At 50.6% G+C, this 13,047-nt stretch overlaps 1 protein-coding gene across 4 annotated transcripts in view; it reads left to right on the top strand.

The window, feature by feature from the left end:
• Window positions 1-12,406, top strand: part of MTUS2 (microtubule associated scaffold protein 2) — a 366,940-nt gene extending 354,534 nt beyond the window's left edge. For all 4 annotated transcript variants that reach the window (XM_054719703.1, XM_054719702.1, XM_008158182.3 and 1 more), the window contains 6 exons: window positions 782-887; window positions 4,397-4,470; window positions 7,429-7,527; window positions 8,610-8,729; window positions 11,222-11,319; window positions 12,190-12,406. In XM_054719703.1, coding sequence (XP_054575678.1) covers window positions 782-887; window positions 4,397-4,470; window positions 7,429-7,527; window positions 8,610-8,729; window positions 11,222-11,319; window positions 12,190-12,406 — 714 coding nt within the window. The remainder of the gene's footprint in view (window positions 1-781; window positions 888-4,396; window positions 4,471-7,428; window positions 7,528-8,609; window positions 8,730-11,221; window positions 11,320-12,189) is intronic.
• Window positions 12,407-13,047: the final 641 nt, after the last annotated feature.

Here is a 13,047-nt window from a genome sequence, read left to right as displayed (position 1 = left end):
AAGTCCTGGAAATGACCGCAGCCTCGCATTCCTGGATGGGAGGCCCAGATTGCAAGCTGATGGCTAGGAATTGGGAGCTGGCTGCCTTGGGCTTGGTGAGAGGCTCCTCGGGCACTCATTGCTGGTCTTGCTGGGAAGGCCGCAGGGGTGTGTTTGAGGAAGCTTCGCCTGTGCAGACAGACAGACCTGGGCTGACTGCTGGCCCTGCCCCTTACTGTGCCTTGGGCAAAATGTTTCAACCTCTCTAAGCCTCAGTTTCCTATAAGATGGGCATAAGCATTTACTTTACAATGTGCTGGGAGGGGTAAGCCGAGTAGCTGGTAGCAGGTAGCTTAGTAAATGTTATTCCCTCTGTGTACCTTGTGCACTTGGCTCCCACCTGCCCTGGAACACAGAACAGACCGTCTAGAAGGGAGGTCCCTCTTCTTTTCCTTCGTCATCATCACCAGAGTGATTGGCGTGAGGGGAAGGAATGGGAGTGGGAAGTGGATGGCCCAAGCCAGGCCCAGGATGGTAAAGAGGGGGCTCAAGCAGCCATTCCCACAGGAGCCTCCATCCTCCTGCAGAGAGCCTACCTCCAGGGGCGGCTATATCCCCACCAAATCCTGGCTCTCCCGCCTCCACACAGGGTGAGGGTGGCTGTCACTGCAGCAGAATGACTTTTCCTCGAGTTTTGGGCCACTGACCTTGCTACTCAGTGAGTTCCGTCTGTTCTCCGGGCGGTGAGGATACCACCGCCACCCGTCCGTCCCCCGTGACCGTCACTGTGATTCTCCCGCAGGTGGAAGATATCACCGCCAGCCACGAGGCTGCTCTCCTACAGATGGCAAATGACCACACGGTGGCCGTCGCGATCCTGCGGGATGACCACGACCACAAAGTCCAAGGTAGCTGCTATCCTCGATGCGTGTGGCCGGCAGGGTGGGCCCTGGGAGCCCAGCCTCCTGCTGCAGACACAAGGAGCACCTCCTGCTTGCTTGTCCCACTTTCCTTCCTTCCTTCCTTTCGTTCCTGGCGTGTTCTTTGTGCTGCTTGCTGTGGAAAGAACAGATGGGAAACCAGGACCCAGGTAACACTTCTTTCCTCTGCGGCAGCTACTCTCAACCTTGCCTGGATGTTGGAATCCCCGGGCGCTGTGACTGGAGGCTGGTGCCCGCCCAGGTCCACTCCGGGCCCCCGGGCAGCTGGTCTGGGGTGCAGCTGGGCATCAAGATTTTATAAAGCTCCTGGGATGAGTATGACGGGGAGTCATGCTTAAGAACCACCGCTCTCACGTAGGCGTGGGAACCCCGGTCTGTCGTGGCCTTACACGGCAGTCCCGGTGGACACACCTTCCCCGCGCGCAGGCGCTCTCAGGGCCACAGCAGCGTCGGGTGGGATCTGGGTTCACACCTTGAGCGCAGAGACCACGTTCACCAGGGGCTGGAGTAGAGTCTCTGGATCCATCTTTTTATATTTGTGGTAATTTAGGATTATCTTTGGGTACTTAGGGTTCTATGTAGATTATAACAACAGCAGCAACATTTACTAAGTACTATTAAGATTTTGACTTTCTGAAAGAAGTTTTTATACTTTTAACATGCATTTATACTAACATGCAACTTATTTTTCAGTTTTTCCCCCTCACTTTTTCCCCAGTCAGACGTTTAACAATAGATCAATAAATTAAAAATTAATAAATTAAAAATTTTAAGAATTAGCATCATGTTTTATTTGTTTGTTTGTTTTAATCCATGCCCAAGAATATGTTTTATTGATTTTAGAGAGAGAGTAAGGGGGAGAGAGAGAGAGACATCAATCAGTTGCCTACCGTACTCACCCACACTGGGGATCGAACCCACAACCTTTCCGTGTAGGGGATGACACACCCACCAGCTGAGCCACCTGGCCAGGGCATGTTTTACTGTTTTAAATGTGCTTTGTGACCCTGAGCTGGCTGTGCCGTAGTCAGTGCTCACGTCACACTCCCTGAAGCACCAGCCCCAACACCTCTGGGCGCTGTTAGCACAGGAAGAAGCCCGAGCAAGGAGCAAGCGAGGTCGCTTCCTGAGAACTAGTTCGAGGTGCCGCTTAGAGTGCAGCCGTCCCCTGTTGTAGGTATTTCCATGTCTTTGCCACAGACATCTTTCCCGCAGGCATTCTCGCCATACACATTTGCACCACATACCTAACTGGCTATCAGGCAATTTTGCCATAAAAAGGATAAAATCACAGCAAATAGAGGGACATTGAAAATGATATAATGAAACATAAAAAAGGAATAACAAAAGTAAGACTTCGTTTAAAATATGTATAGATTCATAGCAATGCTGCTCAAATAACTGATTTTATTTTGTAGATGTAACATAGGCACATGTCTCCTTCTAGGGGAATTCAAGAGGGCACTCGGCCTCCCTTTCTCCTCCCAATGCACTGTTTCAAAATAATAAACCGACTCTTGGACAGATCATCTCATCTGGAAGAAATGCTAACTGTTTGAAGAGTACCACCACGTGTCCACTCGTTCCTACATAGACCATTATGAGCGCTCGCTAACATTTACGTAGAATATAAAGATGGGAGCAACAGTGAGAATCATCAATGGAGAAATGAAACTGAACAACAACACCCCAAACCCCAAACTATCAACCGGTTATTTTATCTGTTTACAGAAAAGAAGACTTAGAGCCAATTAGCTGTACAGGAGAAATGTTGGCAGCCAGCAAAGACGTCTGGGGCAGAAGCAGCACATGTGCCAGCTCCCACCCCGGCTGCCCGTTGGGACCACCTGGGAGTTTTAAAGAAACAACACTGATGAGTAAATCCCACCTCAGAAATTCCACTCTAATTGCTCTGGGGTGCAGCCCAGGCATCAGGGCTTTTTAAAGCTCCCCAGGTGATTCTAATATGCAGCACATTTTGAGAACCTCTGTCTCAGAGCACAGTGCTGGGTGTGGGCAGAGTGTTATGACCTCAAAATAATTAAGTACGGTATGGGTACATAGTTGTCAGCCGTGGTATGTACCATGTCCAGAGTAGATGCTCCCTGCCTCTTTCTTGGGGTGTTGGGACCATCTGGAAATGTCCTAAAGCCCATCGTTGTGCTGTAGAAAAATAGTCTCTGAATGCGAATGTGAGTGGAAATGAGGCAGTGAGCCACATTGTTGCCTTTTGTTTCTGGATTTTCATAAAATAGACCTGGTAGACTTTTCTCACTAGCAAACCCTTGCTTAGACACCACTTCGAAGGCCTTTGCATTATATATAATACATATAATAGTAGTAAAAACATTCATTATTATGGTCAGGACAATGTGCTCAATGGCTATTAAAACCAATAATTTAGACAGAAAGCCACATGGCTTTATCTTAATTAAATCAGCACAAATTAAATTTTTCCAAATGTAAATCTATACCAACTAGATTTCTTAGAGACCTTCTCCATCATCAGTTCAAAGATTTGGATCAATGGAAACCCAAAGCTTTTTCTAATTGCAGCTCTGGCGAGCCAGAACGATAATTGTTGGTCTCTAGTACTGTCCTGTCCGAAGCATGTGTGACCCAGGCTGATTAATGAGACCTCTCCTCCCTCCAGTTATAACATGCAAACAAATTGCTTGTGTAGCCAGAAAAAGTTGGGCATCACCCAGTTAATAAGATTGTTCCCATCTGGAGGAAAAGAGAATCCATTTGCTTAATAAGTCTTACATGACATCTCTTTCTGCCTCACTTGCAAATTATTACTGGAATGACACTTTGCTTAGAAAAGAATGGTTCCAAACACTCCAAGAGGAACCAATCCAATTAGTCCTCCCTTCTGTCTGAATGTCTTCATATCGACTCTTTGCTCAAGCAAATCCTAGAGGTCTGTGGTTTTCAGAGTGTGGCTCACAGGCCTCACGGACACAGCGCTGGCCCCGTTCACCCGTGGTTCTCCAGCGAGCCCAGGCAGCATGGGGGCTGCTCCCAGCTCAGCTCTCTGAAAGCTCCCTCCTGCAGCCCAGATGGCTGCTTTGTGGTGGAAAGAAAGAGTGCCCCCGGGAGGGGAAGGCGATGCAGACTGAACATTGATCACCCAGTTGCTTTCCCATTAGGAAAACTTGGAGAATCAATGAGGACCGTGGATGGAGGTGCTGACTTGTCCAGGACGGTGGGAGAGCGGGGTATAGAAATGAGTGTGTGTGTGCTCTATTTACTTCTCCCTCTTCTTCTCTCCCTTTCTCCTATTCCCTCCCTCTTTATTTCTCTTCTAAATAACACTGCATACAGTTCCAAAGTAATGAGAAGTCTCTTTAGGCTCAAGTCTGCTGTATACCAGTGTCCCTACCCACCCAAGTTTCTCATTTAGTCTGGCAAGAGTCTTGTTTGATCCTTTTCAGAAGAAAGGCTAACTTAACAATTCGATGTCTTCTCTCCAGAACTGATGTCTACCCACGAGCTTGAAAAGAAAGAGTTGGAAGACAATTTTGAAAAGCTGCGGCTGTCATTACAGGTTAATATCTCCGTAACCCTGAAGTCAAGCTAATGGCAGCATTGTTAGTCCTGTCCACGAACGTTTGGAATATAGAGGGATGCCCCAAGGAATTCATTGTCTACTCAGAGGGCCGTGGCAGAAAGAGTGAGAGACAACCACAAAAGGTAGCACATCCTTGCACCAAGTGTACAATACCGTCAGTGAGTGCCACGGAGATCCAAGGTTGAGCCACACTTGCTGTGGTCAGAGGAGTCACTGCGCTGTGTGTGAGGAAAGGGGGGGGGGACTTGGGAGAAGCACATGCTAGGCAGGGAATGGTGTAGGGAGGGCTGTGAAGGGCAGAAGCCATAAGACATGTCTGGGATTAAAACAAAGGACTTCAATCATCTGGAGGTGGGTGAGATGGAAAGAACCTTCCCTGCCTCCACTGCCAACCTACACGACATGTGGGTCTCATGTCAGGGAGCAGCCTGGCTTCCTTCTGAAGGGGCCCCAGATCACCTGCACCTCCCTCCTCCTTCCAGAGACCCCGGCCAGCCGCTCTGTGAAAAGATGATGGCCACCCACAGCCCCAGGCAGGAGCTGCCTGGGCAGCGAGGGTGCTTCCGTTCCCAGCTGTGGGCATCTCAATCAGCGCAAGGTTAATTTTTAATTACTGGGGACACTCACACCTGGACATTGTGATGACAATAACACGAATGTCCATTGATTACCATAACTAATACAAAGCCAGGAGTGTTGCCTCTCTGGCAGCTGACTCTCCCCTGGCAACATGCATCACACAGAGGCGGCCCTGCCTAGGCAAGCATCCAGGACTGTGTGACACCAATGTCACACTACGGAGTGTACTGTTCCACATTTTCTAAACAGGAAACAGTCTGCAGTGAGCCCACCACCCACCATCGATGGGCCTGCAACACGCAGTCCTCACGGGGCTCGTCCTCGGCAAACCTACCCCAAATGCCTTCCTCATGCACCCACCTCTCATCGCACCAGGTGCGCTGTCCTTAGGAACGCACACCCGGAAAGGGAAAGCCAGACCGGGATGTAACAGAAACCCACCAGCCCCAAACCGCAGAGAAGTGGAGTTCTGTTTCACCCATGCGTGGGTCTCCGTTCTGCCCCTGCCATCTCACGGGCAACGCCCCGTAGCAGAACCCATTTGGGCTGGAGGTTATTTGGTACAAGGAGGGCGGAGTTGCTAGAGCCAACTTCCTCCAGTGACTGGCAGCTAGAGAAGCAGGCTTGTGGTAAGAGATTTGAACTCTTGGGCTTAAATCCCAGGGCAGCCCCTCTTACCAGCTTTGAAACCTTGGACAATATGTGAGCTCCGCGAGCCTTGGTTACTCGTCTGTGAAATGGTGCCGAGCGTGCCTTCCTCGAGGAGTGACGTGTGTAAAGTGTGCAGCACCAGGTTGGCTCCTGCAAATGCTAATAAGTAGCCGCTCTTGCTGTTCTGTTAGTGGCTTATAGTATTATTATTTTTTATATTTATTATTATCATCCTCACTATTATTACCATGCCTTTGGTTGGCTCCTAAGGGGCCGGTGCTCGGCCAGGTCCCCCGCGGGGTCTCTGTGCCTCATCCTTGACATACAGGAGCCCATCCAACTTGGATTGTGCCGTCCGATGGTTGCGCACGGCGTGGGCCTGTGGATTGGTATTGAGTCATGGCGAATATGGCAGAAACACCAGTTTGACATTTGAGGTCCATCCTAGGTGGCATTTGCCTGTTGCACTTTGGCTGTTCTGCGTTTTGATGGAGGAAGAGAGGCTTGAAAGAAATGCGACCTCTGAGGGCACTGACGCAGCTGGAGCCGCGGCCTGGGGCGGCCCGGCCGTGTGTAGCCACGGTCCAGAGCACCACTGCCTCCGTCTGCCAGGGCCTGTGGGTACAGACTCCCACTGACTACGGCATTGCCCTAATACACCAGCCTTCGCTTTTAATGGCACTTTGGGGGCTTTTGTTTCTTAAAATGAAATAGAAGTAACTGAAACGAAGAAACAAAAAAAGAGGACAAGAAAAAACCAAAGCTGGTTTGCCAAACAGGGTTGTCTGCCATGAGGAAGAAAGCAGCCAAGCCAGGCACTTCATACATTACAGTGCTGCTGTGTAGAATTCCATAAGTTACAATACCTCGCTGCTGTGTCGGCTGGGATGAGGCCATTTCTCTTGAGAGAAGAGTTCATTGGAATTCCGTAGGTTCTAATGTTACAGGAATGGTGTCCTTGGGCAGAGAACTTTGACGATCAGTCCTTGCAAGGGTTGCCAGGGAGGGGTGAGCCAGGGAAGGGGTGTGGTGCCCCCTCAGACACACCTTCCCTCAGCTGGCACATGGAGGGCTGCCTTGTGGCTGGTGTGTGCTGGGGGCCAGGAGCATGGTCTAAGCCAGTGGTCGGCAAACTCATTAGTCAACAGAGCCAAATATCAACAGTACAACAATTGAAATTTCTTCTGAGAGCCAAATTTTTTAAACTTAAACTTCTTCTAACGCCACTTCTTCAAATAGACTCGCCCAGGCCGTGGTATTTTGTGGAAGAGCCACACTCAAGGGGCCAAAGAGCCGCATGTGGCTCGCGAGCCGCAGTTTGCCGACCACGGGTCTAAGCAGAAGGTCTAAACTGAGGGGACAGACGGTCTGAAAAGGGAGGACAGCCTCAGCTCACATCAGGAGCATGCGCCCCAGTCCGGAGGCCCAGGGAGGCCAAGAGGAGCTAGAAGTGATCCTGGAAAGAGAGGGAGCTGGCCGACGGAGCCAGTGGGAGAGCTGGGGTGTGATATGGGGGGTGGGGGGAGAGGGGACAGCGAGAACCCCAGCTGGAACACAGCAAGGCTGACATGGGAGGTCTGTCACACCATGTTGAGTACCTGCCTCAGCTTGATGCCATGGCGTGTGCACAGGCCGTCTCATCACGGCTCCCAGGCTGCAGTGTCCGCAGAGGACCGAGCTGGACTCCTTGTGTCATTACTGCAGGACCAGGTGGACACGCTGACCTTCCAGAGCCAGTCTCTGCGGGACCGAGCCAGACGCTTCGAGGAGGCTTTGCGGAAAAACACTGAAGAGCAGCTGGAGGTGTCGAGTTTCCCAGGCCTCCAGCACCCGGGGCTCAGCAGGGCTCTGTGGACTTCACCCCAGGAAGCCCTGTGGCTCCTCAGCAGTCTCCCCAGTGACAGGGCCTCCGCGCTAATCTGCTACCAAAGTGACAGCTGGTCAGGCCCTCCCGGGATCTTACACATATTCCTGTCAGCACCTCTCCTCAGAGACAGGACAGCGGGGGTTTCTCCATCTAAATGTTATTCTTGCCACACTGCACACGGCTCCCGCCACTGTGCCTGAGCTCCTGGCACAAGCATGGCCCGGCCAGGACCGCCTCTCCATTGTTCTCTCCAGCTCCCTGAGGCCGGCACGGGGCGGCTCCACTGACGCCCGAGTTAGTAGGTTGAGCGAGTTTTTGCCAGAAGAGCTGGCACAACTCCTCCCCTCTGGTGTACAGTTGCCATAAAAAGCACATCACACCCAGTTAAATCTGCATTACAGAGAAGTGAACTTTGTTAGTATAAGGATGTCCCTTTCGATACTTATATTAAATATAACGTTTATTTGAAATTCAAGCTTAACCCACTTTACTATGGGGTTTTTTGTTGTTGTTACATCTAGCAACCTCACTCTAACATTTCTTTTTCTAAAATGCCTTTTCTTCTTTTAAAACCACTTTGCTCTGTTCCTATGCTGGGCTGGGGCTCTCCAAGGGCACAGGTGGCACCTGGAAATCCCTGCCACCTGCTGAACCACGTGGTCTGAGTGACTGTCCAAAGCCAAAGCCAATGTCGAATTGCCTCCTCTCACCGCAGGAGCTCCCTCTGGGGATGGGCTGGTAGCATCCAGCCATTCCAGCCCCCACACTCTCCAGTGGTGATGGCTTTCTCTCTTCTTTTCCCAGGGAGCTGGACTTTTAGTAGCATTCCCAGTGGGACACCAGTGGGCATCTTGACCAGGGAGGGCAGTGTGAGCTGATGTTCTCTCTCTCCTTCATGCTCCAGTGCCTACTGGGCAGCTGGTTAGAGAAGACGAGCTTTAGTGAAATCCATGCCTTGGGTGAGCAGTGGCCTTTGCCAGGACCCGGGAAAATAGCTTGCTGCTCTCTGCCCCTATAGGTTGCACTGGCTCCCTATCAACACTTGGAAGAAGACATGAAGAGTTTGAAGCAGGTATTAGAGATGAAGAATCAGCAAATACACCAGCAGGAAAAGAAGATTATTGAGCTGGAAAAGCTGGTGAGTTGGTCTATTTCCTGGGGAAGAGCTTAACAACCTTACTGTCATCGTTGATGTCAACACTGACATCATTCAGGACGTGAGCCCTTAACCCATTGCTCCCACCTGAGTGGAGAATTCTATCCTTGACTCTCAAGGCCTTTCTTAGGTAGCCAGGAATCTCAGAGGTGGCCTCATTTTGTACAACTCTGCAGCCTCCATCCCCGCCCCATGGCTCTGAAGTGGTTTCCTCACTCCTCCCTGGGGGACGTGTGAGGAGCCAGCACAGATGAGCATCACTGATGTGTGCCAGGCGCCACGCAGAGCACTCTCCATGCCTTTGTTCTGACAGCAGGGCTGTGAAGGAGGTGCTGGAAGCCTCCTTTCACAAGTTAGAGATGGGGCCTGGGACAGGGCATCTCACTAAAGCCAATCGTGGCCAAACCCGGGCGGGAGGGAGCCCCAGCCAAGTGCTCTCACCACTCTCTGCCTCACCTTTCAGCCTGGCTCCCACAGAACCAGCAAAGGGCACCCCTTTTGGGGAACAGAGCACCCCAGAGTTCATTCTCTACCTTTAGGCACAAGGGCCATGCCAGGGCTTGAGGAGATGGTTGTCCAAAGTTAGTAGCAGAGAAGCAGGTTTCCAAGGAGATACCATCCTGAAGTGGAACTTGACCCAAGGCTCTCAGATAAATTGTTATGTTTTATTCCTTTTTATAAATTGTTATATGTAAAACAGATTTTTGATACTATAAAAGGAAAATATGTGCATTATAGAAAATGATTAGACAGCCCTGGCCATCAGTGGTTGAGTGTCGACCTATGAACCTGGAGGTCACGGTTCGATTCCTGGTTGGGGCACATGCCCGGGTTGTGAGCTCGATCCCCAGTAGGGGGCGTGCAAGAGGCAGCCGATCAATGATTGTCTCATCATGGATGTTTCTATCTCTCTCTTCCTCTCTGAAATCAATAAAAAATATATTTTAAAAAAAGAAATGATAAGATAAACAGAAATAAGAAAATTAAAATATATAACTACTGTTAACACTTTCCAGAGCTTTTTATCTGTACACGTGTACATACCTGAGACATCTGCACACGTTCAGTGAGCAAATCTTTAACGTACCATCTCAGTAACCGATCATCTGGTCTAACTGTGGAAGTTCTCCATTGTTCTGACATATCCTTGGAGCTGGTTATCCTAATCAGGAGCTGGTGGAGACCTCAGTTTCGCATTCAGTTGTCACGTCCCTCTCTTATCTAGCACTGTCCCCTTTTGCAGACATCCCTTTCTGCACTGGTGCTCGTCAGTTAGGAGGGGGCAGACCTGGATGTGAGTGTCTGTTACCAGCATCCTGGCTAACGTTGGCCACGTGGCACCATTCAGCAGCCCAGAGCTTCCCAGAGAGACCACAACTAAGACCACTGGGAGGCTCAGGGACAGAGCCCTGCCCTCCTGGTCCTGCCTGTAGTCCAGCCAACATGAGGATAGCAACCCTCCTCCTCCAGGCTGGGCCATCTGCATCCAGTTGTTCAATCACTGACAAGCCTAGAGGTTGATGTGGCTGTTTTTAGCCATGTTTTAGTCATTCTGCAGGCATTCATGACTTCTCATTCCAGAAGCAGTTGTGTGTGTGTGTGTGTGTGTGTGTGTGTGTGTGTGTGTGTGTGAGGGGGGGGTGAAGTGGTGCGCAGTGGGGCTGGGTGAAAGTGTCAAAGTGTCTTGATGAAGAGCAGGGACAGAGGTCCATTCTTTGGCTCTGATTCCTAACCCTTATTCTTGGAGAGGTGAAAGTTTTCTTTAAAGATTAACTACACTAATATAGAATTTGTCACATTCTTTTCAAAAAATAATTTATTTTAAACTTCATATTAGAATGGAACTGTACTTCAGCTAGGTCTCGGGCCCTGTGAGACCCTCTGACAGAGAGAATGGTAGAAATTGTGGAGCAGTAACAGCCCTGGATGCTGTGATTTTTCTGATAATGTGCCAAGATGGTCTTGTGGTTTGCATTCCTGGCTGCCCATAGTCTCAGAAGGGAAAATGTGTCCGTGTGTCCATCTCTCCATTCATTTAGAATGTCATAGGGTGCACCCAGCAAGGGATGGTAAGGACCATGGGACCCGTTAGCCAGACTAGGTCCTGGTGCTGATCATGGCATATCTCTAACAATGGCAACGGCCTGGAGACACTCACTATAAAAAATATTCCTACACAGGATTCCAGCATATACATACACACATGTGCATAATATATGTAAAATAAAACTATCTAAAATATATATAACTATACTTAGTTTTACTATATACAGCACATTCTGGTATTTTTCTCTTCTGCTTTATTTTGTTTTCAACAAATGCTGACCACATCCCTCTAACCTGATTTTACAACCCACCAGCGCACTACACACTGTAGTTTGCAAAACACGCTTCTTGATAATTCTCCAAGGGCACTAGTCTCCTTCCTGTCAGATGGCCCTGCCAGCGACCTCCTAACACTGCACCCTTTCCAGGCGGAAAAGAACATTATCCTGGAGGAGAAAATCCAAGTTCTCCAGCAGCAGAACGAAGACCTCAGAGCAAGGATTGACCAGAATACTGTTGTCACGAGGTAGGTAGACCAGGTGTCTAAACTCACAAACCATGTGTCACCCACAAAGTGGCTTTGCTGCTGAGCTCGAGGGTCCTGTTTTTGTCCCGACATCCAATTTACCTCACTCCTCTGAGCTGTGAGGCTTCCCCGACCGTCGGAAAGCATATGGCAGGAGCCCCGATGCGACTGGGTGTTGCTCAGGTTTGTTCCCAGAGCGTCTTTTGGAGAGGGGCCAGCTGGGTGCTCCCAGGGAAAAGGGAGCCACCATGTGCGTCACCCTGCGCTCGGCCAGCTCAGCAGTGCAGACCCACGTCTCCCTTGGCTGCCGAGCAGTCGCCATGGGCCAGCCTGGCCCTGGCAGTGAAGGGCTGGCCCTGGCGGAGGACAGCAGAGATGGAACGTGCCAGAGAGAAGCCGTGTAGCCAAATGCAGCTGCTCCTGGTGACATCGTCTCCATCTTGGTCCCCTGCTCTGAGGTCCCCAACTTCCAGGGAAGGATGTGGAGATAACCCCTCTGTGGTCAGTGTGCAGTAAACAGCGTTTGGGGCTTCAACAGCCAGTGGGAGGCTATTTTTGTCCATGAGGGCTGAGCCCCACCTCGGAGATCTGGCCAGGCATCAGGCTGGATGCAGGGGGGTGTGAGGCGATCTCCGCCCCTGCCTGCAGGGCTCACTGTCGCCGTGCCTGGGCCGGGGGCAAAGGGATGCGAGCAGATCTCTATTGGCAGGGAGGCCCTGAGATCCCATGTGGTAGTGGGCAAGCAGCAATAGTGGTTCCACCAAGATTGCGGGTTAGGGTCCGACTTATCCCCGCCGTCCCCGCAGGCATCCTTGGCCTGGCGTGTCTCGGGCTAAGGCCCTGTGGCATGACCGTCTTCTCCCCGTGCAGACAGCTGTCCGAGGAGAACGCTAACCTGCAGGAGTACGCTGAGAAGGAGGCCCAGGAGAAGAAGAGGTTGAGCCGTACCAACGAAGAGCTGCTCTGGAAGCTCCAAACTGGGGACCCAACGAGCCCAATTAAACTCACCCCCACGTCCCCTGTTTACCGCGGCTCCTCCTCCTCCGGACCCTCCTCACCCGCCAAAGTGGGCACCACGCCCAGATGACGACGCCGCGCGGCCCTCGGAGCTGCGGCCGCTCACGCACCCTGCGCTTCCCCCTGGAGGGAGTCTCGACCGCGGCCAGCCCCGCGCATGCTCAGCAGCTGCACAGCGGCACCCTCCGGAGCCCCCTGCTCCTCCCTGGTATTGGCACTGAGGGAGGCGTTCACGTTAGTGTCTGATGTGCAAACGTTGACCGTAGTTAGAGCCAAAAGAAAGAAATGCCAATTGCTTTTGAGCGATGAATCTTCACTGCAGAATTTCAGGTTAGTGACAGTTCAGTTTGGAATCTATACTGAATAATCATTGTGTATTGCACCGATGTGTGTATATATGTCAATGTACGTATCTGCACACGCGGTGGTTCTAAATTGCATTTTTTTATAACATGAAGTGCTGACATATTTTGGTGAAGGTCAGCAGTTTTCTAACTTGTGCCTAAGAATACTTGGGAAATGAAAATGCATTTCTATCTAGCTTCCCAGGAATATTTCTACCCAAAATAGAAAAGAAAAAAAAAAAAAAAAGATACTGAGAAGAAGCGCCTTTCGACCTGCCACCAAGTGGTACTGTATTTAACACAAACACCAGCGACTTGTGAACGGTAACTGCCTTTGGAACAATCAGCTTCTTAGTCAACATTAATA

The sequence above is a fragment of the Eptesicus fuscus genome, chromosome 7 (genome assembly GCF_027574615.1).
Source record: "Eptesicus fuscus isolate TK198812 chromosome 7, DD_ASM_mEF_20220401, whole genome shotgun sequence".
Lineage (NCBI taxonomy): Eukaryota > Metazoa > Chordata > Mammalia > Chiroptera > Vespertilionidae > Eptesicus > Eptesicus fuscus.
This window is presented reverse-complemented; position numbering and strand designations above follow the sequence as displayed.